The following is a 27,346-nucleotide window of genomic DNA, read 5'->3' as shown; positions in this document are numbered from 1 at the left end:
CCGATCGCTTCTTCGCGTCAGCGTCCTCCCTAGTGGCTCCCGCGTTGCATCCATCATCTCCCGCCAGCGGCTGCTGTGGGAAGGCTAGGCGCGGCGCGATCCACTTAGCCCGGGGATCCAGCCGCTCTCCAGCGCCTCTCCCGGCTTTCTCCGCACCTGCTCCTGCGCCTAGGCCCGGAGTTTCCCGTGGGCGGGCTCCCAGAACCCGCGGGGCGCAGCTGGTGGACCTCGCCAGCCACGCCTGAGCCATTCATTGAAAGCCCGGTCTCTTACTAGAGTCCAAGTCCTCCTGCTCCTTCTGCTCCGAGCCGCACGCAGCGCCATGGAAAAGAGCAGCGAAACCAACGGCTACCTAGACAGCGCCCAGGCCGGGCCTGCAGCGGGACCTGGCGCGCCCGGGGCCGCAGCGGGACGCGCTCGGCGGTGCGCCGGCTTTCTGCGGCGCCACGCGCTCGTGCTGTTCACCGTGTCCGGGGTGGTGGCGGGCGCCGGCCTGGGCGCGGCGCTCCGTGGGCTCCGACTTAACCGCACGCAGGTCACCTATTTGGCCTTCCCCGGCGAGATGCTGCTACGCATGCTGCGCATGATCATCCTGCCGCTGGTGGTCTGCAGCCTGGTGTCGGGCGCCGCCTCGCTCGACGCCAGTTCTCTCGGGCGCCTGGGCGGCATCGCCATCGCCTACTTTGGCCTCACCACGCTGGGCGCCTCGGCACTCGCTGTTGCTTTGGCTTTCATCATCAAGCCTGGGTCTGGCGCGCAGACCCTTCAGTCCAGCGACCTGGGGCTGGAGGAGTCGGGCCCCCCTCCAGTCCCCAAAGAGACAGTGGATTCTTTCCTCGACCTAACCAGGTAATGATGCCCCACCTCTCTGAGTGTGCAGTGGAGACGCCAGCCCTCCCATACGCTCCAGTTCGTTCACATTCACACACAACTTCCACATACTCCTGAGTTAATTCTTAGTTGCCTGCTGGTGACCCTTTACCATTTTTTAAAATATCAGAGTAACATCTGGAGTCTTTGCATGCTAACCACACCTTTTCAAACATCAGCGGGGTCGCATCGGACAATATCAAGCAGCAGGGCTACATCCTTTAGCAAGAGCCAGTCCTACCCCTAGGTGTGTGTCTGCGGGTGCTAGGGCAGAGTCAGGCAGTCTTACCTGTACTTTACTCTTTATACTGTCTGGCTACGTTTTAACCATTTCCAGGTATTTTCACTCCATTTTCTCCCCACAGTGCCCGAAAGCTTCTGGGAGCATTGGTTAAATTTTGCCTGTTGAGCCATCCTGGCCAGTAATCTATGGCCTTCTCTGTTTCAGCCCTTTGGCTGGGAGGAAGCTGGTGATTGTTTGAAGAGTTGTCAGTGGACCCAAGAATAAGGAGGCTGGGGTTAGTTGTGTGAGGCCCATTACCCAGACAAGCCTCTCCTAGAGGCTTGGGACAGGATGCTGTCCACCCCATAGTCAGGACCACAGTGGAGTATTGTGAGTTCCAAGGGGTTTTATTTGTGGGCAGGTGTGAGTTCTAGAGGAAAGAGAAAGAAAAGCATCTTCGCTTAGCTTTGCCTGCTCTCTGTGACTCTGAGAAGTTGCTTTTCATCCCTTGAGATGTAGTGTAGTTTCTGTGGATTACCCAAACCAGCCTCTCTTAGTTTCTCCATTAGCCCAGAGTTCACAGATGGGAAAACTGCATCCTGACGGCCTTTACTGACCTGGCCAAGTGCAGCTGAGCAAGGAGCTCAGCTGGCTCCCCCTCCAGGTTTCCAATAATTCTGGATTCGGAGTTTTGGAGAGGTATGTTTTGTCTTGAGTCACTGAGGCAAAACTCCTCATTGCTGAGGCTGTGAAAAACAGCAAATCCTGGGCAAAGTGACCTGACTTCCTGCTGTTTCCATTTCTCCCTCTGGAAAATGTGATGACTGTCTGCCACTTAAGAGAAGAGGGCTCATTTGAAACTGCAACGACAAAAAGTTCAAGGCATTGGAAAAAAGAAAAATTCTGATGAGGCAGTCCAGAAAGTTCTTACCAAAACTTCTTACCAAGAAGGCAGGTGGAGGTGGCCTACTCGGACTTCGATGAAATCACAGCCTTTGTTTAGTGTCTGGCAGCTTGATATTTGGAATCTTTAGAGATCCTTAAAGTTTTGGGACTCACTTTTAGGTGGGTGCTGAAAACGGCCTACTAAGGTTGAGAGCGACTTTGGCTTATTACCTTCAGTATACCTGTCAGCTGTCCCAGGAGGGAAGGCGGTGATGGGGTTAAAGGACTCTTTTGCAGGGATCAGTGGCCCAGGGAAGGAGTGTGGCTGCCCAGCTGTGATGTGCTGATTGTACCCCCATAGGGAGGCTCAGTAGCACTGTTTTATCTCTAAGAGAGGGGCAGTGGCCAACAAACAGGGTGAGGGTGAGGTGAGGGGTTACCTTATTACCACCGGCCCCAGAAGAGATTTCTTATATCCTGATCTTGGCTTTCTAGTTGTAGATCTAAGCCCCTTCAGCTCCTGCTGCTGAAGTGAATGGTGACCCAGCATTATGGCCTAGCAGTCAGTGTAGATGCAGACTTTTCAGTGACTGAGGCTGCAGATACAGGGAAGGATTAAGAGAACCTTTGTCATGGCTTGTTGGGAATAGATAGTGTTCAATAATGTTTCCAGCGGCCAACTTCATTTAACCCAGCCTCTCACGGATAAAGGTGGTGTAGGTGGTATGATCCTATTTTACAACTAAGGAAATTGAGCCATCAAGAGATTAAGTGATTTGCTCAAGGTCACAGAATGGTTTCTCAAAAAAGGGGTTAGAAGAACTGTGGGTCTTGTGCCCCACAGTGCAGGGCTCTCTTTGTACCATTCTCCCATCCCCCAAGTCAACATGCCATAGTAAGGACAGCATGCTGCTTGTCTGTCTCAGAAATGTTTGCTCTGGGCCAAAAGAGGAACCAGGTAAGGGTATGATTGGGTCAGGGCAGATACCCACTTCCTCTAAACAGAGAGGCTGAGCCCCTTGGCTGAAGGAAAGTATGTGTGCAGCTGTTCAGACATGGCTTTCATGTTGGTCTTGAGCCATGTGGAAATACTTCCTGGGTCTGGGGAGTCTCTGGGTAGACAATTTTTAATTGCTTCCTTCAAAGAAACCTCACAGATGTTGATCTTATGTGACTCTTGGTGTGTTCTTTGACAAAGGCAGGGCACAGTCCTTTCTGCCTGTGGGCATGTGAATGAAATGAGACTCTGCCAGGAAACACCTTAGTTATCCAGCCGGCCCTCGCTTGGTAACTGCCCAGAACTTAAACACCTGGAAGGAGTGGGAAAAGTCTCTGATGATTTAGTGTAGTACAGCTGCCACCAAGACTTTGCTAAAGCCCGTGACCTTTCCTGGTGGTGAAATGCCCCAGAACTCTGCCATGATTTCCAATTTGTTTTTTCAGGATGAAACTACAAGTTGGAAAGAAATGAAGCCAATAGATATTCATTATGTCTTTTAGAAAATTCAGAATGCCATGGCTGAGTGGTTTGATTTCCTACCACACAATGGATTAGAAATAACACAGCAGACTAGGGAGTGGGTATGAGATGCTGGCACTAGGAGCAGGGCCTTTGAGAGCTGAGAAGTGACGGTAGGTAGCAGGTGGCAGGTGGCAGAGTCACAGACAGCCTCCTCCTGCACCCAGAGCTTTATGCCTGGGGACTCGGAACAGTACCGGACTCTCAAAACTGGGTGTGATTTGAGCTGTGATTTTTCATCTAAAATAAAATGATTTGGGCACCAAAGAGACAGGAACAGGTTATCAGGACCCCAGTCATTTGTGGAAGTTCTTGGTTCCTAACAATGCTTATTGGTTGTGTGTCCTAGGGCATGTCTGTATCTTCCTGTGCCTTGGCTTTCTCATCTTTATAATGGGGATCATGATAGTATCTACCTCACAGGATTGTTTTGAGAGTTATGAGTTACATCTGTAAGGCTCCTAGAACAGGACTGGCCCAATATATGCTTGCTCTTGTTAAAAATGGAGCAATATTACAAAAGAGTGATTGGGTTTTTCCGGTTCATGTGAACTAATGGGATGACCCATTAGTTATTTTCATATTCTTAAACAATTGAGAGTCAATGGGAAGAAAATGAATGTTTAGGGGAACTCAAGATGACGTGCAGCTAATGTAGTCTCTAGGTATATTGGAACCACGTGGAACCTGGAGAAAAAGTGAACAGTGACTGACTATTTTGCACTAATAGAATCAACACTATGGAAAATTTGGAAAAAGGAGAGAAGTCAAAACTAAATATACAAGAGCCTTCCATTCTGAAATTGGGCAGAAATCCTCACCTGTCGTCCCTGACATTCCAATTCCTTTTCTCCCTATGTTACCTGTTTATGGTCTCCAGAGTTTACCTCAGTTTTCTTCAGCTGTGAATGGAAAGGATTGAGGCAACTGGCTTCTAAACATTCATCTGGATGCTAAAATTTATAGTTTTCGAATGGAAAACCAGAGGTGTATCTGCAAAGGGAGCAGGTAGGAAGAGGTCCTGGGCCACGGCTCTACCTGCCTTGGCAGCCAGAAGAATGGCCTTGGGCTGCTGTCTTTTGCAGAAGCATAGCGGTGCTGCCCTGTGTCTGGTAAGCACAACTGAGATTTTGCCTATTGCCTGATTTTCTTGGCTTTGTTGTTTTTTCTTGTGCGCATTTTCTCAACAGTGGACAGTGCTATGAGCCTTTCCCTTCATCAAAGGAGGCGTGAGGGACTTACTTTCCTTCCCAAGGATTAGTGTGAATATGATGCCTGTCAAGCTGCAAAGAACACATTAATAGGTGCAAAGAAACCTGTCGGAGGCTGGGATCTAATGTTACCGTTTCCCCGAAAATAAGACCTAGCTGGACCATCAGCTCTAATGCATCTTTTGGAGCAAAAATTAATATAAGACCTGGTATGATATGATATGATATGATATGATATGATATGATATGATATGATATGATATGAGACCGGGTCTTATATTACCGTAAAATGAGACTGGGTCTTATATTACCGTAAAATAAGACTGGGTCTTATATTAATTTTTGCTCCAAAAGACACATTGGAGCTGATGGTCCGGCTAGGGCTTATTTTCGGGAAACACAGTAGCCCCTATAGAACAGTCAAAAGAGTGAATAGTGAATAATTTCTTTTACACGGTGGCCATGGCAGCTTGTTTGGCCTATGCCTATGTCTTCCTTTTCTATGGGCAAGATGAAGACTTAGCCAATCTAACAAGGATCCAAATTAATGGAGGTTTCTCAGCCTAACTAGTCATTATAGGGAAAAAAATGACAGCTTGTAATTAAAAAAAAACCAAAAAGGTTTTACCACAACACGATTCCTTCTACCACCCAGAGAATACCTGAATCATTCAGAGGCTAAAAGGAACATACACCCAGGGAGGCCTGATGGGCTGTGATTAAGAGCGGGCACTACCCGGGTGTGAGTCCAGCTCTCCCACTCACTGGCTATATAGATAAGTCATTTAACCTCTCTCTACCTCAGTTTCCTTATCTGTAAAATGAGGCTAAAAATAGTATCAACTACCTAGACTTGTGATGAGGAATAAACGAGTTAATATTTGAGTGTCTTGCTCATAATATTCTAATGTGTCCCAGCCTCTCAGAGGCAGCTGGGGGCTACTTGATACAGAGAATGGGTTCTGTTCTTAGCCTTATTTCCTTAAAAGTCCCCACTCCAGGGGCCTGGCACCTTTCCAGCTGGAATCTAAAACTGGAGTGGGCCTTAAAAAGAGGGGAGTTTCTTCCCCCGCCCCCCACTGTCACCACAGTGTGAACCCCCCACCCCCCCAACCCTTCCATAGCAAGATCAGAAGGAGCACATCCCTGTTAACTGACTCTGTAACAATAAACACCGGGGATAATAAATATCAGGTGTACATACTGTGAGCCGTATCCTGTTCTGAAGAGTCTTTGAAATTTTCATAAATTCAGTAAAGAATTTTTGAACTTAAATAAAAGGAAATACTTCTGGAAAAAAAAAATATACCTAAGCAAAAGTAAATTGTTTTACATTCTTCTCATATAGAACAGCGAAATGCATACCACCCTTGACAATAGGATCAGAAGAATAAATAGTACCAGATGTATAACGAAGGAACGTTTGAAAGTTTTTCATCGTGTAAGCTGCATGAGTCTATACAGTACCACTAACCCAAATTCTACTGTCACCAGGTCAGCCCCTGCTCATACCAGTTTTTCTATTTGTCTTAAGTAATGTATCCAGAGATTCCTATAGCACTGGAAAGGCATGTCCATTCATTTGCTCCCAATTTGGTCTGACCTGGGTCTCTGGATTTAGTAATATGGTCTTGGCATTTTTGCAAATGTTTTTTACTTTGACCCACTATAAGAAATACATTTGAAATTATGGCATCTACATATATGCACCCCTACCCCACATACACAACCCGAAACACGACTTCCGTAAAATATTTTAAATGTGATACTCATACATGCTGATCTTTTCCATTCTGTCCAATGTATTACATCTCTTATAAAATGCTGGTTAGAGAAGTGTATTTAATTTCATGGCTTACTAATGTTTCAGACATTTTGGTCTAATGTATATCTGGTATTATGTACTTCAAGTAAATTTCTCAAGATCAAATAACAGAAAAAGGAAATATTTGGGAATATGAGGAGTTGGGGAAAATGCCTGAAGACAGCTCTGGGGACCAGAACTGCTTACATGAGGAGCAGGCGCGTTCAGGAGTAAGAAACATCCAGAGTTCACAGCAGCATCTATGTTTAAAAGCCACGGGAGAGAGGGCTGAGAGGAGTGCAGGGAGAAGAACAAAGATGGAGGACTGACAATACCTGACTATAAGACTTACAATAAAGCTACAGTAATCAAAACAGTGAGGTACTGGCAAAATAATAGACAAATAGATCAATGGAACAGAGTAGAGAGCAAGAATCAGACCCCCCCTAAATATAGTTAACTAATTTTTGACAAAGGAGTAAAGCAATATAATGGCAGAAAGATGATCTTTTCAACAAATGGTACCAAAAGAGCTGGCTGTCCACGTTGGAAAGAAAAAAAGAAGACTCTAGACACAGACCTTGCATCCTTCATAAAAAATAACTAAAAATGGATCACAGATCTAAATGTAAAATGCAAAACTCTCAGAAGATAAAAGGAGAAAAAACTTGGTGACTTTGGGTATGCCAATGACTTTTTAGTTATTACAATACCAAACGCACAGTCTGTCAAATGTTTTGCTTTACTCCCAAAGCCTCAGCTCCTTGCCTCTTGGTGCAGGCAGAAGGGGACTGCTCCTGCTCCTGCTCTGTGACAACCAGAGGGACCAAGGAAAAGCAGTGTGGTTTTGTGGATACATGATCTTCAGCTCACTGCCCCCAGGCAATCCCTTCCCAGGGATTAATAGCTGAGAGCAGAGCTATACGAGCTAAAGAAAGTTCAGTCATCTCAAGTAAATTCTTGTATGTACTTTTGTGGTTGTAAAATCTCCTTGGCAGTTAGTACTATATCTTTTTTAAAACTTTTAAAGCAATTTTGAGATATGATTTGCGTACAATAAGAGGCACTCATTTTAGGTGTACAGGTCAGTGAGTTTTAACAAAAAGATAACTCATTTGATCATCCCCACAGTTCAGATACTGAACGTTTCTGTCACCCATGACCCTTCTCAGCAATCCCCACTCTCCACCCCTGGCTCCAGGCAGTTTTGGATAAAAAGTTTCACTTTCTATCACTATGGATTTGCTTTTACTAGCGTTTCATATCAATGGAATCAGTCAGCATGTACTTGTTTTTGTCTGGCTTCTTTTGCTCAGCACAATATTCCTGAGATTATTTGGTTTGCGTGTTATCAGTAGTTGATTCCTTTTTATTGCCCAGTAGGAGTCTATCGTGTCGACTTATCATTATCTGTTTGTTCATCTGTTGATGGACATTTGAGTTTTGGGCTCTTATGAAGAAGGCTGTTATACATACCGATCCTTATTGTGGACATATCTTTTCATTTCTCTTGGGTAAATATCCAGAAATCAAATTTCTGAGTCATATGGTAAGTGTATGTTTAACTTTATAAGAAACTGCCAGAACATATTGTGTTCTTCTCAGAAAGTTGATTTTTTTTTTTGTTTGGCAGGAGTTGCTGCTTTGCCTCTAGTATTGTCTATTTCTCTCTGTTCGCATTGGATTTTGTAGACTAGATACTGTAGACTGGCTGAACACAGGTCAGTATGTCAGTGGCTATTTGGTCTACAATTGGGTTAAGGTCAGGGTCCATTCTGGGTGAGACAACTCATGCTAAAGAGACCAGGCAGGCCAGAGGGAAGGGTTTAAACAAATAGTGTGTGCTCTTTGGAAGAGAGTGTGTTTCAAGGCTGTGGGAAAGGCTGTGTTTGCACCAGTTGAGAAAACTGCTAATTCCTGAAGGATGCAGGTACTTGCAGGGGAAATTGTTCCCTGTGGGGAAGATGGAGGCCTTCCAACCCAGCTCATCCCTTAATTTCCCTGCCCTCTTAGGGAGAGAACCCAGTGGCCAGCTCAGTCTGGGAACTATTGAGAGTTGACTTTTGGTGGTTGTAGAAAAGGGAAACCTGGGCTCAGGACCTATTTCTGCTTCTAATATAGCAAATGGAAATGAAATACCAAACCTACCCCACAAATTTGAAATATGTAAGAGAGGTGTTTTGTAATGGAATAATAGGCAAATGTAAGTTGCTGTTCATCTAGACACTGAAGAATAGCCAATACACATTGCTAGTATGTTTCTACCTTTTTTGTTAAATACATATGCTTGTGATAGAACTCAAATTTCTGATTACCATTTTGTAACAGTTAATTCAACTGATGATCACATTTTGTCTGCTGAAATACAGGCATGTACTTGCTGGAATTCTCTAAATATGTTAAAAGCAATTCTGGTTTCATAGACAAGTAGGTTTGGAAAATGCCATGTTGCGGTCTCTACATGCTGGCTGTTTTGTGGTAGCACCCTGAGTGTAAAGAACTCGTTTTTGCATCTCATTAATTAACCCTGTTGCCTGGTGTATTAGTTATCTATTGCTGTTCAACAAATTACCAACAATTTAGCAGCTTAAAGTCACACATATTAGTTATCTCACAGTATCTGTGGGGTCAGGAATCCTGGCATGGCTTAGCTGAGTCCTCTGTTTCAGAATCTCTTACAAGGACACATCTAGGGTCTCATCGTAAGGCTCGACTGAGGAAGGAGTCACTTGTGAGGTCACATGGTTGTTGCCAGAATTCAAGTCCTTGAAGTTTAGACTGGGATCCTCAGTTCCTAGTTGGCTATTGGCCAGAGGCTGCCCTTAGTTTCTTGCCATATGGGCTTTTCCAACATGGCAGCTTGTTTCATCAAACATGCAAGCCCAGAAGGCAGTCAAGAGAGTCTTCTAGCAAGAGGGAAGCCACAATTTTATGTAACCAAATCACAAAAGTGACATCCCATCACCTTTGTTCTATTCTGTTGGCTAGAAGCAAATCATAGTCCCCACCCACATTCAAGGGGAGGTTATGACACAAAGGTGTGGCTTCCGTGAGGCTGTCTTAGATTCTTCCTGCCACGCTGGGTTGCAGTTAGACCTGCCTACCTCTGAAACTAAACACACTATAAATAATTGCCTAGAGATTCTAGTGCTAGGTGAACAACTCAACCACAGAAATAAAAATTAGTGCAGGTGTTTGGCACAAATTGAAAAGGATGATGCAGAGTCGTTTACTCTTCTAGACTTATTCTTTTAGGAAATGGGTAGAACTAATGGACTGTCAGTGGGATTTTCCCAGGATCATGCACAGAGCCTGACCCAAAGGAGACCCTCAGTAAAAACTGTTTGCATGAATATACTTTAGTTTCAAACTATAGCTTAACTTGGTCAGCTCTATTGCCATGCTTTTGTAACAAATATTTTATAATATCTTTTACCCTGAAACAAAATCCATAAATAGAAATTACCTCCACATAGAATTTCAAAATATCAATATGATATATAGCTGTAATATAAAAGACAAAAAGAAGATAAATTTATAATAAAAATAATGTGCTTCAATATATAAATGCTCTAAAACAAAGTGGTGAGGTGCTTGCTTTTGAATTTAGATTCACCATTCATGACACAGCTTTAAATACAAGCTGATACTTGATACTGGTGTGTGCAGTTAAGGACCCAAACCCTACAATTTGTCATTGGTGATATGATTTTTTCCAGAAAGATGAACAGTTGTTGAAAACATTGTGAACAAAACAAAAAAATAATCATCCCACATTTTACACAATAGTTTTATTCCTAGAAAATTCAGTATATGATCAAATTATGCAAAAACTAGCTTGTTGTGGAGTTAGTTTAGGCTCAGGTAATTATAATGAGGTTTTTATCTACAGGTGTGTCATACAGGATTTTGGAAAGCATGAGGGTCTTGAGACCATTTATTGTACAGGACTTTGTTGCACTTAGCAGAACAAATGGCTGAGACCTGGCACTTTCTCCTACACATACTTTCTCAATTCTAGGAATGCCCCCCAATTATTGAGACAACAAAAACACTATGGATTTCACTAGTGGGCAGCACCACTCCTCATTGAAAAGCACTCCAATAGGACTTAACCTTTTGGGGAAAGGAAATTGATACAGTTACTCTGGTATGGTTGGACACAGTTACGCTTAAATATCAAGGAGTACCATGTGGGAAGGAGGTAAAAATCAGTGCCTTCAAGTATCTATTGTGGCCCAGCAGCCGGCATGGTTGGATGTTTGCATGAAGCAGAAGACTGAAATAATTGCAGGAGGAGGAGAGAGAGGGAACACTGTATGTTAGGCTGTCAAGAATGGGCATTCTAAAATGGACATTTTAAATGCTGAATTTTAAGAATACTGACGAAATGCTTTCTTTTCCAACAGAAACCTGTTTCCCTCAAATCTTGTGGTTGCAGCTTTTCGAACGGTAAGTCTCAATGCTTTGCGAAAAATATGAAACTTTGATGGGGTGGGGGATATGTGAATTACTGCTATAGAATTAGGTAAGATGGAATAGGAAGGGATAGTGTTGTTAATAAAACTTGGTAACACTGGTCTAAAGTTGTATAGAGAGGCTCCTGGAATGAAAACAAACAAAACAAAAAAACACCATGTTTCTAAAATATCTCACTAGTTCCAATATCTTTTCACAATCACCTGAGAAATACCATCAAATTACATTTTGGAGCGCTCTTAAATATTTTAGAATTTTAAAAAATACACTTTTATGGGGTTTTTTCTGAATATAAAGGTTAAATACATGCTCATTTGCAAAAACAATAAAGTACAAAATAGTGGAAGAAAATAAAAATCACCCATAACCACTACCTACAGCTACCTATGGACATTTTGGTGTACGTGCTTGAGATGTGTTTTTTTCTATGCATGTCCATACATTTTAAAAATAATGATACTACATATATTGTTTGTATGTGCACATACTACACATGTTGTTTTGTGATCTGCTCTTCTTTAAGGCAGTGAAGGGTAGTCATTTTCTCATGTTGGTAAATATCCTTTTGCATAATGTTATTTGCAAAAAATGTTTTTGTTTTGTTTTGTTATTTCCACGGTATGAGCATACATAATTTTACTCCATCAGTTTCACGTTGGTGGACATTCAGATTGTTTCTAGTTTTTCCCTAATTTTACCAGTGCTGCAAGTAATGTCCCTGTGGCCATGCTTTACACAGAGTAGGACTATAAAGGTCTAGACTAGGTGGACTCATCTGATTGCCCTTTTCAAGCAAACAGTTTTCTGTTTCTATTTACAACTTCTCTCTTAGAAGAAAAAAAAAGAAATCTGCATATAAGCACAGCTGTGGCTTGAGTATATAATGTGAAGTAGCAGAGAAATAAAAGGTTTATGTCATGGAAGCCGTGGGGTGAGTTTTGCTTCTCCTGCCACCCTTGATCACAGGCCTGCTGAACACCTGTGCTTGTCTGAAAGCTTGATAAATCAAAGCTAGAGTGATCAGAGCTCCTCAAAGCTTTCGACAGTTCAGAAGTCAGGTGTCCTCAGGAAAGGTCAGGAAGGTGTGTCAACCAATCCCACTTGATAGGGTCCAATGCCACAGGGAGACACCTGTGTGTGTTGTGCAGCAGTATGTGAAGTCAAGTGTAGGGCCAAAGCTGGAGAGAGCTTTCACCTCTGGGAAGTGGGTCTCCCTGCAGACTCAGCCAGAAAATGCCGTCTGGCCTGTCATCCTTTGGCGAGTGGAGGCTTAAGGCAGATTAGAAACATGCTGAAAAGTAGTCATGTTCAAATAAGTTCTGAAACAAAGTGGAGCATAAGTAAATGAATGAAAATAAATGACATTGAAAAGTGAACTTCGGCATTATGGAATTAATAACCAAGGTTCTCCAAATAATATGAACTGTCAGCTGTTTGAAATATCCAACCATCAGCTTGAAATTGGGCAGACCTCCTCCTCCAAACCACTGTCCAAAGGACATCAGGAAATCCTCCCTGTTTCCTTGGGTTCCTAAATAACCCAGAGGCCTCTTGGAGTGCATGTTGCCTGGGCCTGAAGTTGCTTTTGTACAGTTCTGAGAGGCCCTTGTCAGGCCAACCACATGAGGAATGCCCAGAACACTCGGAGTGAATACTGACGGAGTAGCAAGAGGCCCAACAGAGCTCTTGGTTCTACTGGGTCCATCTTCTCCTGTGAACTGACAGTGGGTTTTTTTTTCTCTTGCTCACAGTATGCAACTGATTATAGAGAGGTGATCCACAACACGAGCACTGGAAACGTGACCCGTGAAAAGGTAAAGCTCTTTATAAAGTCAGTGTGACAGATACTCACAAAGCAAATCATGCTTCTTAATTGAAGGAGCATACACAATGCTGTAAACGTTGGGGGGGGACTGTGTGAAGCACACAGGCTGGGTTTGCTCCTTTGGTTATATACCAACATCGCTGAAGACCAGCGTCCGTAGCTGTGGAATACTTAGCGATGGATCCTTTCACCAAATTGGAACTAACATCCCCTTTTCCCAAAAATATTTTATAGCTCTCCTTCTGCTATCCTGAAGTATAATTAATAGGTGATTTAACCTACCCCTCCATATAGAAATTGTCTTAGGGGCTTAACTTACTCTAGTCATCATTTATTCACACATTTTTTGTTTTTTGTTTTTGAGTACCTATTGTTTGCCAGACACTGGGCTAGGTCCCAGCCTTCATGATAGAACTGGAAAGGACAGGGAGCCTTAAGGGTTTTTCCAGCCCCAGAACTATCATGGGAAGAAGGAGGAATGAGGCTCTTTCCTCAACCCCAAACATACACCTCCCCAAGGCTGAGAGGCTCTGGGTGCTATCAGCCTTTCTTTGAAGGAAACATTCCACTTTAAAAAAAATAGTTGAAAACTACTAATTTAGTCCAATTCACTTCATCGTAAAGATGAAGAACTTGAAATTCAGAAAAGTTATTTGATATCAGAGCTGGGACTAGAACTATGGTGAAAATGCTCTTTCTGTTTTTCACCATGCTGACATATGGTTCCTGTTGAGAATTTCATAATGTTTTTTGATGGAATAAAATTGTCTGTCTAATACACGCTTGCAGTAGTGAGATTCAGCATCACTGGAAAAAATAAAGAACACATTATGTGAGGTCTGACAATTAAGTTTGCAGACTTGTTGCAACGATGTTGCTAACCTTTTTTTGAGATCAGAAGGATTATTCATTATAAATTTGTGCCAACTGGACAGTTAACCAAGTTTATTATTTGCAAGTGCTGAAAAGGCTGCATGAAAATGTTAGACGACCTGAACTTTTTGCCAACAATTCATGGCTCTTGCATCACGACAATGTACCAGCTCACAAGGCACTGTCTGTGAGGGAGTTTTTAGCCAGTAAACAAATAACCGTATTGGAACACCCTCCCTACTCAACTGCGCTGGCCCCAAATGACTTCTTTCTTTACCTGAAGAGAAAGGAAATATTGAAAGGAAGACATTTTGATGACATTCAGGACATCAAGCGTAATACGACAAGAGCTCTGATGGCCATTGCAGAAAAAGAGTTCCAAAATTGCTTTGAAGGGTGGACTAGGCGCTGGCATCAGTGCATAGCTTCCCAAGGGGAGTACTTTGAAGGTGATCGTAGTGATATTCAGCAATGAGGTATGTAGCACTTTTTCTAGGATGAGTTCACGAACTTAATTGTCCGACCTCATAGCTACACATTTTAACTCAGTGATTTAGAAACAAATATCCTGAAAATATCCATGTTGATCCTGAAAAATCTTTTCTGAAATCTGTCAGCAAAGAGGCCATCATAACAGCCTAGCAACAAAGAATTTGTTGACATTTAGGAGACAAAGTTATAATCATTGACCCTTGATCTGAAGGCATTTTTCATCAACCAGCTCTTCTTTTAAAAGCAACCCTTTGAAGTGTGATTGCCCAACCTCTACTCGAATAATATCCAGTGACAGGGAGCTCACTACTTTCCGCTTCAACCTATGCCAGTTTTGAACAGCTTTTAGAGTTAACAACTAGGTGGAATTTTTGTTTGTTGACCTTCCATATCCTTAGACTCCATCTCCCCTTGATTTTCCTATTGCTTGATTTGTGAAACTGCTGCAGATTAAAGGAAACACATGTACGAACCTTTTCTCGTTCTGGGCAGAGTGTTGCAGTCTGGTGGAGACCCCAAGCAAATGCATCTTTAGTTCTCACTCATCTGTTGTAAACTTAGACCCTCTGTCCTCTCTGATCCTACAGATCCCCATTGGCACTGAGATCGAAGGGATGAACATTTTAGGATTGGTCCTTTTTGCCCTGGTGTTAGGAGTGGCCCTAAAGAAACTAGGCTCTGAAGGAGAAGAGCTCATTCGTTTCTTCAATGCCTTCAATGAGGCAACGATGGTGCTGGTGTCATGGATTATGTGGTGAGTGTCCCCTGCCGCCTACTCTCCCTCTTATTTCTCCTGCCATCCAGAAAAGAACTTGACTCTGTTCTAGGTCACCCCTGTGGGGCCACCTGGCCCAGGGCTCTGATTGTGGTTGATGTACCACAGGTCGGTCCTGGTACAGGGGGTGATGGAGGTGGAGGCCGTTCCTCCTCTTGTCCAGGAGTGTAGCATAATTATAATACCAGGTACTTCCTCAGCACCCACAGGGACTCCTTACGGTTCTGTCGTCGGTGATCTGTTTATGGGTTATAACCATCGTCCTATATCATATGAGATGCCCATATCACCTTGTGGGACAATGAATTCTGTAAGTTTGCTGTCTGCTCCGTCAAATAACACTCATTTATCTTAAAACAACAGACTTCAAGCTTCAAAGGGGCCCCTTACTCTAGTGTTTCACAACTTGGAGGACAGATCCATTTCACCCCACGCATCTATAAACTTAGAATGATCTCTTTTTCTAACATAAATATTTCTTTATATAATATCAATGAAAGTGGACTTGTTTAATAAAAATTGTTAGATTAATTTTTGGCAAAAAGGTAAAAATTGGACCAGATCCCTTAAAGTAACTTCTCAGAAATTATACCAATTTCAGTGGCAATCCCTCATAAGCTTTACTCTGTTTTACTCAAGACAAATTTCTGTGGGTTTTAGCTTCCACCCATTCGTTGTTGAGAAATTGGTTTATCCTTTTCACACGCAAAGAATTTTCCTAATCGTCAACTCTTAAATATTCCAGAACTTTCTCTCTCAGATGGCATTGGGGTGGCAGCTAGACTAATTTTAGGAGAGAAGCTTGGAATTTGGTAGGAACGTTTGAAATTGAGTGGGAGGCCAAGTCCAGAGCCCCCACTGGTGTTTATTTTGCTCAAACAAATTTTCTTGCTCAACCGAACATTCCAGAGTCTGACTCTTGTTATAAACATGACACTTCATATGACTGTTGTTGTTCTGGGGAGACAAATAATTGCAGAAAGGAAAAACTGTTTTCATCACAGGTTAAGTTCTTTTCCTGGTTTATTTTTTTAGTCTAAAGTCCTCCCAAAGCTTGGATTAAAGGAAACTCTGTGCAGGAAAGAGCTGTTCTATGTGAAGGCACTTGTTTTCAATCTGGAAACTGATTTACAGTCCTTTCTTCAATGTGATGTACTAGTTACATAAGCAGGTATTCGGTAAGGCAGCCCCTGCTGTCTAACTGCAGTGCGAGATCTGTGGCCCAGAAAGTGCGTCTCACACAGAATTGGGGTTTAATATGCCTTAACTGGTTAAAGGATCTCAACCAGGTGTGGGAGGGAACTTCAGCAGTAGCTCTTTCTGCTTTCTTTCTGTCACTAACTACCTACTCCAACATCAAAGCACCTGCCTCACCTGCATTATTCACAGAAATAACTTCTCAGTGGATTGACTAGAGAGCCAGCAAACTTTATAGGCAGTAGGGTCGCTATGGCAACTATTCCACTCTGCCATTGCAGGACAAAAGAAACCATAGATAATTTGTAATCAAATGGGTGTGGCTGTGTTCCAGTAAAACTCATAGTGCCAACCCGTGCATTAAACTATCTGGGGAGGAAGGAGAAAGAAGGAAAGAGTCCTCTAAAAGTATTAGGAAAAAAATATAGGGGTAGGGAAAGTCCTCCTAAACAAAATACAAAAAGTAAAAGTCATAAAAAGCTGCTAAACTTGACAATATCAAAATATAAAATGTTTGCATGCAAAAGATACCTTAATAAAGTTAAAAGACAAGAAACTTATAGGAAAAAAATTGATACATATTTGAATATAGTATGTATGCGTGTACACACACACACACACACACACACACACACACACACACACAATCTCTAAGTGTTAGTATCCAAAGGACTGGTACCAGTTCACAAACTGTTTTGTCTGTCTGCAGTGAGATTTATAGGAAAAATGAGAATAAGTATTTAAAAACTTTTATCGCAATTTCGTATTGCTGCACCATCCAAGCACATGATCATTTTTCTAATATTTAATTTGTGTTGTCTTTTATAAGAATATTGGTCCATCACCAACTGGATAGAAATATACCAGTCTTTCACAAATGATAGTTTGAGAAGCACTAATATAGAGTTCTGATGATTAAAATAAAATAAAAAAAGGCTGAATAAACCATTAGAAAATTGACAAAGTATGTGAGCAGGCAGTTTATAGAAGAAGAAACGTGAACGACCAATAAACATTTTAAGGGATGCCCAACTTATTAGAAATCAGGGAAACAAAAAGTTTGGTTTCATCAGGCATTGGTAAGAGTGAGCATAGTTTCTCAACAGCAGCACTATTGACATTTTGGACTGGATCATTCTTTGTTGTGGGGGGGAGCTGTCTTGTGCACTGCAGGATGTGTAGCCGTGTCTTTGCCCTCCAATCCATTAGATGCCAGTTGCACCCCTCCCCAAAGTTGTGACAACCAAAACTGTCTCCAGACATTGCCAAATATCCCCTGGGGGCAAAATTTTGCGTGAATGAGAACCACTGGTACAGGGAAAGGACAGCTGGTGGGAATGTGAATTGGAACAGCCACTTTGGGAAACCATTGGTTGGTATCTACTAAAATGTAAAATATGCACACCCCGGAACTCAGCAGCTCCACTTCTTGGTGTCTCTTACCTAGAACATATAGGCATGTGGGCACAAAGAGACCTATTTGCAGCATTATTTTTAATGATGAAAATCTGGGGACAATTTAAATGTCCATCAGCAGGGCAATAGCAAAATAATCTATGATATTTTAGTTCTGAGGATGATATTTAAAAATAATGAGGTAAAGGTAGAAATAGCCAAATGTCCACTGACGAATGGATAAACAAAATGTGGCATATACATACAATGGAATATTATTCAGCCAAAAGAAGGAATGAAATTCTGACACATGATACAACATGGATGCCTAAAGACATTATGCTAAGGGAAATAAGCCAGACACAAAAGGATAAATATTGTATGATTCCATTTATTAGAAGTACATCCAGTAGTCAAATTCACAGAGACAGACAGTGGAACAGTGGTTGCCGGGACAGGAGAGAGGGGAATGGGAGTTATTGTTTAATGAACACAAAATTTTGGTTTGGGAGGATGAAAAAGTTCTGGAGATGGATGGTGGTGATGGCTGCACAACAGTGTGAATGTACTTTATGCCTCTAAACTGTATTCTTAAGCATGGTTAAAATGGTAAATTTTATATTATGCCTACGAGTATTTACCACAATTAAAAAAACAGAATGATGTAGAGGTCTATGTATTGATATGAAAAGACCTCAAAGACACAATGTAGGGTTTAAAGTAAACATAGAGTTAAATATATACCTACGTATCTAAATGCATAGGAGGTAGGAATGGTTATTTGGGGACGGGGGTGGGTGGGTGGGGGAGCGGGGAGTCCTGGCTTAAGGGTTGTGCCCAGAGAGGATTTGGGCCTAATCTATCATGTTTTAATTTTTTGAAAGGAGAATGTATTCATGTTTTACTATGGGATTTAAAATTAATAATATTGCTTAGACTATCTCTGGAAAGAAAACTCAAGAAACCAGTAACATTGGCTTTTTCCAGGGAAGGAGACTGGGTGCTTGGGGGACAGAGGTGGAAGGGAGACTTTATACTATTCATGTTTTTGTGCCCTTTGAAATTTGAACTATGTGACACTATTAACTATATAATTAAAATTTACCCAAAAAGTCAATGGTTATAAAATTCTTCCTCAATTTATATTAAATTCGAAACAACTGACTTTTGTTCTTTGTAGCTCCCATCGTTTATTCCTTCCCTTCCTTTTTCCCATCCCCCATTTAAAAAAATCTTCACGCGCCAAGAGTGTTTCCAAAGAGTCATTGTTAATGATTTTTTCCCACGGTATCATGTTTTCCAAACCACAAAGAATTTTAAACTTCACAAAAGTCCCAGCTTTGTCTCAGTTCCGTATCACAGCAATTCTACTAAATAGGTGTTAGTCTTTTGTGTTTCTAAGTTCTCAGAACAAGCCTAAGCAAAGCCAGCAGTCAAGCTGCAGTCCCAGAGGCCGTAATCTTGGCGAGTTCCTTGCCTTTCCATCTGGGAGCCCATATGGTTGGTAGCATCCATCTGCCAAGAACACACTACATCCAGGGAGGAAGTAGTCTGAGTTCTGGTCCTGACTTCATTACACGCAGTGATATAGCGTGTTAATTTTACTCAGTTTCATGGCCTGTAAAATGGGCTCATCCCTTTCTGTTCCTCAGGGTCATCTTAGGGAGAAATGAAGGTCACCTAGTTGAAAGTGCCTGTGTTCTGTATCAGGAAGGGCCTACACCTCCCAGCACCTTCATCACGTCACTCTCACTGACAAGTACCCTGTGCTCATGCCCTAGGTATGTACCTGTGGGCATCACGTTCCTGGTTGGAAGCAAGATTGTGGAAATGAAGGACATCATCGTGCTGGTGACCAGCCTTGGGAAATATATCTTCACATCTATATTGGGCCATTTTATTCATGGAGGAATTGTCCTGCCACTTATATATTTTGTTTTTACACGAAAAAACCCATTCAGGTTCCTCCTGGGCCTCCTCACACCGTTTGCAACAGCATTTGCCACCTGCTCTAGGTGAGTGGGTTTCGGGTGCCCTGTGGCTGCCCTGAACCGAGTTAATATGGAACCAGGTGAGCCCAGTGGCAGATGCACAACTGGCATCTTGACATTTGAATTCTTTGAAAACTCTAAATTGATCTCATCTGATTTTTTTGTACTACCAGTTCCACAGCTCTTTCTTACAGAAGCAAATTTCTGGGATTGCCCATATGAGGAATTGCCTCATTCCTTCTCCTTCTGGCTCATTATTCAGCCCATAGGAACTGTGGGTCCTCACCCTAATTAATAAGTCCTTTGCCTGAGTAAAAGAAGGCAGCCACTTCACTCACAACTCACTGCAGGGAAGTTTCTAGAATGACACATGCCCAGTTCTCCCTCTGGATGTGTGAATTAGAAAATAAGACCATGGCATCATGGTGAGGGATGTGTGCTCAGCTCTCTAGGAGGCCACAGTATTGTAGGATTATGTAAATTAGCGCAAAAGATACACCTTGTAGTGACTGGAAATCCTTTTTAAAAAGAAAAAAAAGGGGGGCTTTCCAAACACTTTCAAAGAAAACTTTCAAAGGATGGCAGCACATCGTTTCATACTCACATTTAGTTTTTGCATCTCTACTGCACGTTTCCTCCCATCCTGAAGTACTATTTATATAACAAAGTGATGGTGGTACGAGAATCAGGGAGGTAAGTTTCTCTGACTTAGATAGAAACAAACCTACTTCTCAGCTATGTCGGCCACCCTCTGCAAAGCCTGCAGAGGCAGCTGCAGAGAGCAGATCTTGTTTTTTTCTAGTCTATGAACAGAGTTACTCTTTCTAAACTCTCGGAGCCATTTCTACTTTTTGGCCTACAAGGAAAAAAAGAAAAATCCTAGTTTGTCTTGTACTTTGAGGGTGTGAGGGCGGAGGACGTTCAAGAAAGGAGATGCACATGTGGAGTCGATAGTTCTTTGTTCTCTTGAGAACATTTTACAGCAGGAAGCAATGTGTGGTTCCTGAGAAATTTGAAAGCAGGTGTATCCAGGTAAATAAGAGGTAAATCTAGGGAGTCAGATTTTGAATTCTTTGGGAGGTGACAACCACCACCACCCCACCCCCACCCCCGCATTGTGATAGGAACTTTGAAACAATGCTGATTCTCTTATTTCATAAGATAAAGCCAGAAACTAGTACGGTGCTCATTGCTCTGTTCTGGGGTCTGAGCTGAGTAATATGTTACCCTTGGGAAGACTGTTCTCAGGGCTGGTTGCTTTTCCATTTCTAGCTCAGCAACCCTTCCCTCTATGATGAAGTGCATTGAAGAAAACAATGGTGTCGACAAGAGGATCAGCAGGTTCATCCTCCCCATCGGAGCCACCGTGAACATGGACGGAGCAGCCATCTTCCAGTGTGTGGCCGCGGTGTTCATTGCCCAGCTCAACAACGTAGAGCTGAAAGCAGGACAGATTTTTACCATTCTGTAAGTTCATGTTCTTTCCTTCATCTGTAGGCCTAGGTCAACACTTCAGGTATATCTTCTGATTTCCTTTGAAAAAAAACTCATAAATACCACTCTCATCATGACTTGGTGATGAGTCTCATCATGACTTGCTTGGGTGTCTCATTTATGAAATGAGGATAGTGTGACTTCATTATTTGAAGAGAGTGGATTATCTCTCACGGGCTCAGCTGGCAGAATCTAGGATTGTGTGGTTTTCAGTTTCCAAGCCATGGCTGCCATGTTGTGCATTTCTCTGTGACCACTCCATGCTCTGTGTTAATGGCTGCCCCTACTGTGCCATCCCCTAGAGTGACGGCCACAGCATCCAGTGTTGGAGCAGCAGGCGTGCCAGCTGGAGGGGTCCTCACCATCGCCATTATCTTGGAGGCCATCGGGCTGCCCACTCATGACCTCTCCCTGATCCTGGCTGTGGACTGGATTGTGTAAGTAGCAAATCCCAAGGGCATTGAGCAAAGGAGAGTCTGTATTGAGTCCTCAGGAGCGTGGCACTCTGTTGGGCCTGGGGCATGCAGAGAAACTTCAAACATCCTCCCTGCCTGGTGGAGCCCACAGCTGTGCTGGCAAGACAACATTTAGAGCTAGGAAAAATTAAACAACAGGAGTGTCAAAGGCCCATGAATCACCATGGAATGTCATTATCGACAACTTGCTGAGAGCATTCAGGAAAGCATGCGGCCAAGGCTCAGGCTGGGCCCCCAGCACAGGCCCAAGGGGGTATAAACGTCTGTGGAGATTATGGCTGCATAGGAGTCGTAGCCATTGGAGCAGTGGACCTTCAAGAATGATTGTCCTTGGCCTGGAAAGTCCAAAGAGTGATTTCTGTGAGGGGAGAGAAGAGGAACTCAGCGAATGTGAGTGCCTTGGCTTAGGCTCAGGGGAGAATTAGGAAGGAGGTATGATGGAGACTGCCATCACCAGCGTTCCTGAAAAGGCTGAACAGTTTCTAAGTGTTGATTCATGAGGTGCATGATAACATTTTCAGATATAAACAATACCTGTTTATAGGGAAGGTCAGCTGAGGCACTAGTGTTGGACAGTAGAGCATACGGATAAGAAAATGTGCCCTGGAGCCCAGGGACCTGGACTACCTGTGTGCTAGGACTGTTCTGTGCCTTGTCTGCTCACCTGTGAAATGGGGAGAATAATAGAACCTACACCAGAGTTGTGGTGGAGATTAAATGCGTTCACACATGCACAGCACACAGAAGAGTGCCAGGCACATGGGAAAGCATTCAGTAAGCATGCGGGAACGACGGCACTGCTGGCCAGGCCAGCCAGAGCCCGGCATGGCAAAACCTAAACACTGGGGCCTGGCGCTGAGCTCATGCTCTGCCCACTGTGGTGGGGAATTGGTGGTTTCCAACCTTTTTTCTTAAGCCCTGGAAACTGAAAGGGCTTCTCGGAATCCTACAGCTCCTCAGAGCAACGAGAGTGAAATGTGCAGCAGAGACCTACACTGTCCAGACATCATCAGGGGGGACTCCATCCCTGAGCTGGTGAGCAGGACAGGACCCAAGCCGAGGGTCACACGCCCATGTCCTTCCTCGTCCCCATGGGGAAGGCAGGCATCTCAGAGGTGCTCAACCAGGAATAGGAAAGTAGGGCACCAGGGGGGCTGCCCAGTGGAGACCTGAAGTCACGTGAGCCCTCCTTGGGGCCTCTGATTCCACAGCCCTCAGCTTCTGCGGTTCCCTCGGGCAATCTCACATTTTCCCCCATCTCTTCAAAATGGGCACAATACTTCCTCCGAGCTCCAGGGACAAAGGATGGTTATTGGGCTCATCTATGGGGAGACAAGCTTCCGGAAAGAGAGCTATTTTCTGTGAGGTGGTGTTGCCAATGGCCATGAAATGCATATGAAGATTACTATTCAATAGAGATGCAGTGTTGAGATGAGAAAAAGAAGGGAAGCCCCCACAGTATGACAGTGAGTGGAAGAAAACCTGGACACAAAACCATATCTACACTATCATCCCAGTTATATGTGATTTTTATATGCTGGTGTCTCTTACACACACAAAACTTGCATAGAAAGAAGACCGGAAGCAAACAGATCAAAATGTTTAGTATTGATTCACTTAGAGTTGTGAAGTGTAGGTGGGTGACTTCTGTTCTTTATACTTCCTTTTCCCCCCCAAGTTTTCTACAGTGAGGATCTATGACTTTTATAAGAGTGAAAAAATATTGAAAGAAAATCCATTTAGAGGAAAGTGAGGCCTTATGCCCTTAGTAGCATGCTCTCTGGGAAACAGCAGGGCCCCTCAGGGTCACAGCTTCTCCGCAAAGGTTCAGCGTCCTGTGACGGGACTGTCTCCCGGTAACTCCAAGCAGCATCGGCTATAATGCTTGCCTTGTTCTTTTCCCACCAGGGACCGTACCACCACCGTGGTGAACGTGGAAGGGGACGCCCTGGGTGCGGGCATTCTTCACTACCTGAATCAGAAGGCAATGAAGAAGGGGGAGCAGGAACTGAGCGAGGTGAAAGTGGAAGCCATCCCCAACTGCAAGTCGGAGGAGGAGACGTCACCTCTGGTGACGCACCAGAACCCCGCTGGCCCTGCGGCCAGCGCCCCAGAACTGGAATCCAAGGAGTCAGTTCTGTGATGGGGCTTCAGGCTTGCCTGCCAATGGTGGTTTCCCAACACTGACACTGGGCACTGCTCTCACTGACTTTAGCCTCCCGGGCAATACTTTGGCCCCATCACCAGTGTGAGGATCACTTCTTCGCACAGGCATTGGGCTTCCCAGTGGGAGCTGCTTACAGAGGACCAGGACACTGACATTTAGCTTGATCCACATGCAGGTGCAACTGTGCGTGCACCAGGCTCTGTTTGAAACATGCCCTTGAGCTGCCAGGCTCTGGGAAATAACAAGCTCACAGGGGCCTGGTGGTTAAAGCTTGGAAAAATGCAGATGTATTCTCATTGCACCTCGTCAGCCACTCTACACTGAGTGCTTTCCCGGAAAACCCAGGGGGTTTGCAGTCATCTGTCACATTGCCTTGTGAGCTGTAGTCATTGGAAAAAATTCCCAAATTCTTAGCCTTGGCTGGAATTCGCTGAGCTGGGACTCTAGATGTTAGAGCTTGTGCTACAACTAGGTGCGGCTGACTTCTGGTTCACTGGCTGCTGGTGGGCGGCAGGCACGGCACCTTGTCACGTTAGAAGTACTCCCAATGGCGTTAGCACTGCTGGTGCTCTGGTCAGTGGTATTAAGGAAACAATTTAAATTCTGAGGTCAAAGAAAGAGGGGTAGTCTAGAGTGCAGGGGGAAGGGAAGCAACCTAATTAGGACAGGACACATACACAATTGGCCCCATTCTCATCCCAGATTTGGGTAGGTTTTCCGCACCGTGACTGGAGCTTCTGACAACACTATAGCTTTATCCCCATCTACTCTGATTTGACAACAGGCCAGAGTGGCGCCTCTTCTCTGGAGAGGTATGATGTGGTCATCACATTCAGGACCCTGGTTGGTTTATCAATCTCTTTTAATTCAACTACACCCTCCCTAAAATGCTGCTTTCTGGCAAAAACAAACAAACAAAAAAAACACACACACACAAAAACCCCACAAATCTACCCAGTAACTGGGTTGGGCTGTCCCCATTCCCAGGTCCCCCGATGCCCTAGCTTTGGCTGATTTCCAGGGGCTTGGTTGCCTTTCCTGCCAGTATATCATAGTTTAACATTATAAGCCAAACGTCCACATTCCTCCAAATACCTGCTGATTGGTTTAAATCAAGACGAGGGGGCTGTATGGAGAAGACTGGAGTTGCCCGTGACAGGAAGACCTTGAAGGCACAAGACTGCTGTGTCACTGTGGCTGTTGGTGTGTATCTGAGGTGTGACCTGCAGCAAGTGCTGGGGCTTCACTTTACCCCATTTGTAAAATGGGGCTGATGTCACCTGCCTCTTTCCTACCTCAGCGGGATTTGGTGAGGCAAACGGAGTGAATCCATGAAGACAACCATTTCACTTCTTGGATATCAAGTACTAACACCCCTATGCTTTTATTTTTTAATAACACCCCTATGTGGAGAAAGACACCACTTCCTCCACATAGGCCTGAATCTCCTGGTGAAGACAGTGCTTTGTTCTCTATGTGCGTTAGCCACTTTCATCGTACCACTTGCTTTCTTTGTAGTTATTTGATAGTATCAAAGGCAGCCTCTTCCCAACTCCTTCAAATGTTCATCAATGAACCATCCCATCTCCCATCGCATTTCTGGGTACCTGACTCCTCTGTGACTCCCAGGTACAGGCACCGTGTCTGCTGCCCCACAGCGGGCCATCAAAGCTCCCAAACTTTCCATCTCATTCATTCCCTTGTTTGCCCTGTTGCTGTGGTTTTGCCATCACCCAGGCCCTAGAGAATGGGAACACACCATTATGCTGTATGTCCCATTGCGATGAGAATGGGTGGACAGGACAGAAACAGTCAAGCTCCTTCATTTTAAAATTAGGGGCCTGCACCTGAGTGAAAGGGGTGGGGAAGAGCCGTGGGGCACAGAGCTGACCAGCCAGTGCGAAGGCCCAACTCCCTCCAAACTCTATACCAGCGAAGTCATTCCCTTCTCCTGTGAAGCCAGGAATGACTGTGAACTGAGCTGAGAAATGCCTGGAATCCTTTACCCTCTGGCTAGAGCTTGTTGCTAATACCCTTCTGTTTTCAAAAGGGAAACAATCACATTGTTTGATTCCAAACTGTAAATGAGCATTCACTGTTTTTCAGGCTTTAGTATACGTCACCTTTCCCGCTTCCACATACATGTGGCTGTATATGCACTTGCCTACACTGTGTGTGTATGTATATTGTTTTAGCTCCAATCAAAGCAAGTTTGAGTTTGGATAGACATGACCACACTGTAAGCTGTGTGTCTTTGGCATCCTGATTTTCCTGTTTCTAGTGGTGAAGTTCACAAAACGTGGAAATGAGAGCTGGACAGTTAGACCCAGTGCCTGCACATCCTCTATCCTGGTGCTGGAAGTACATCCAGGAGAGAGCTGTGACCTGGAGAAGGATTCTTCCGTATAACACCCTGATGGTGGTCTCTCCCCTTCCCGTGGGAGGGAGAAGGTGCTGTTTTCTTCCTGTTTCTCAATCCACCAATGGAATCAGACCAGGAGTGACCCAGTTGGGGAAAATCCCACTTTCACATTGTCTGAGGCTGTCCCCTCACTCTTCTAACACGTCGTAAAAACTGTTCAAATACTGTTCATCTCTGTTTTGTATGCGTGACATTTGCCTTAAACATAGCAGTCCTCCAAAATACAGTATTTCTACTAGGATCTACATGTTCCTTTATTCCTTTCTTGTTTTGAAGTGGCATTTCCTGATAGAGCTCTTCCAGGGGATGGCCTGTGGGTAACTGAATTGATTTTTTTTTTCTGGCTTTTAGCCAGCATGACCCTCTGAGGCAGAGTAGACCCGCTGGTAGGCAAAGTTGCTCTGGTCACTGATGAGGCTGTAGCTGGTGAAGTCCAGCTGCTCCTGGGCTTCTCCCATTCAAAACCAGCAGGGCTCTTGCAAACGGTGAGTAGTATTGCCACCTACATCCATAAAGTTAAGTCTTGTTAGGACAACTAGGTCAGCAGGCCTCAACTGAGCATCTACTGTAAGCCAAGAGCCAAGCTCCATAGAATTATTGAGAAAGTCCCAGTATAAGGCAGTTGCCCATCGTTCTACCATCATCACCACCACACCCAGCCCATTCTTTTATATAATCCTGTTTCCAGCAACACCGCATTCCAGCACAACTAGGGAATTTAGGAGTCTTTTATAGGAAGATTATCCTGCAAGCTCACACTGGAAGGTTAGTTTCCATTCCGTGGGGCTTCTGAAGAAACAAGTCCCTGTTCCGACCCGGACATTTTCAGCTCTTCATGTCATACAAGACCTGGCTTTGATTTCTGGGCAAGTTTCGAAGGGATGAGGAGGGTGTTTGCACAGATCTAGGGCCTGATGGGGCCTGTTACTAATGACATTTAGGTTCCCGTCTGGAGTATGGCTGTCTTAATTGTCTTATGGAGGATGTTTGGAGGCCGAAGTTAGTACACAGTGAGTCCATAGTTCAATGTGGCCAAATCAAGAGGAGCAATTCCGCCTCTTCCAAGTGAGCAGTAAGAGCGCTGGAGTTTACCTGAGACTTCTCAGAGGAGGCTTGGGTCCAAGGACATCATGAATGGCATAAACCCAGAGCAAGGAAGAGCGTGCACTGTCTGGGTTCCAGTCCCAGCTTTGCCGCTTGCTTACTGTGTGACCCTGGGCACAATAACCTCTCCATGCCTCAGTCTCC

General features: G+C 44.0%; 1 protein-coding gene and 1 long non-coding RNA gene across 3 annotated transcripts in view; one reads left to right on the top strand and one right to left on the bottom strand.

The window, feature by feature from the left end:
• SLC1A4 (solute carrier family 1 member 4) lies at positions 1-26,339 on the top strand. Of its 2 annotated transcripts, XM_019718060.3 has the most exons (8): positions 7-849; positions 10,922-10,964; positions 12,743-12,805; positions 14,769-14,935; positions 19,330-19,563; positions 20,812-21,006; positions 21,336-21,470; positions 23,418-26,339. In XM_019718060.3, exons 1-8 carry the CDS (start codon positions 323-325, stop codon positions 23,650-23,652), a joined length of 1,599 nt encoding a protein of 532 aa, XP_019573619.2. In that variant the 5' UTR covers positions 7-322; the 3' UTR covers positions 23,653-26,339. The 2 variants fall into 2 exon arrangements, with proteins under 2 accessions (XP_074188167.1, XP_019573619.2); XM_074332066.2 differs by lacking the exon at positions 19,330-19,563 and having other exon boundaries at positions 1-849.
• LOC148758929 (uncharacterized) overlaps positions 10,289-27,346 on the bottom strand; it is a 41,995-nt gene continuing 24,937 nt past the window's right edge. Inside the window, exon 2 of the long non-coding RNA XR_016020446.1 lies at positions 10,289-12,310. This is a non-coding gene — a long non-coding RNA (uncharacterized LOC148758929). The remainder of the gene's footprint in view (positions 12,311-27,346) is intronic.

This window comes from Rhinolophus sinicus, chromosome 2, assembly GCF_057876585.1.
Source record: "Rhinolophus sinicus isolate RSI-liver-muscle chromosome 2, RSI-T2T, whole genome shotgun sequence".
Classification (NCBI taxonomy): domain Eukaryota; kingdom Metazoa; phylum Chordata; class Mammalia; order Chiroptera; family Rhinolophidae; genus Rhinolophus; species Rhinolophus sinicus.
The sequence above is the reverse complement of the archived record's forward strand: the minus strand, read 5'-3'. Positions and strand labels throughout refer to the sequence as shown.

What these genes read in the sequence shown, in the direction of transcription:
- SLC1A4 (XM_019718060.3), top strand. Translation starts at nt 323, where the DNA reads ATGGAAAAGAGCAGCGAAACCAACGGCTACCTAGACAGCGCCCAGGCC. An exon ending in CTGGTGTCATGGATTATGTG is followed by an intron (nt 14,936 to 19,329) that starts GTGAGTGTCCCC and finishes CTCATGCCCTAG; the next exon opens with GTATGTACCTGTGGGCATCA. An exon ending in GGACAGATTTTTACCATTCT is followed by an intron (nt 21,007 to 21,335) that starts GTAAGTTCATGT and finishes GCCATCCCCTAG; the next exon opens with AGTGACGGCCACAGCATCCA.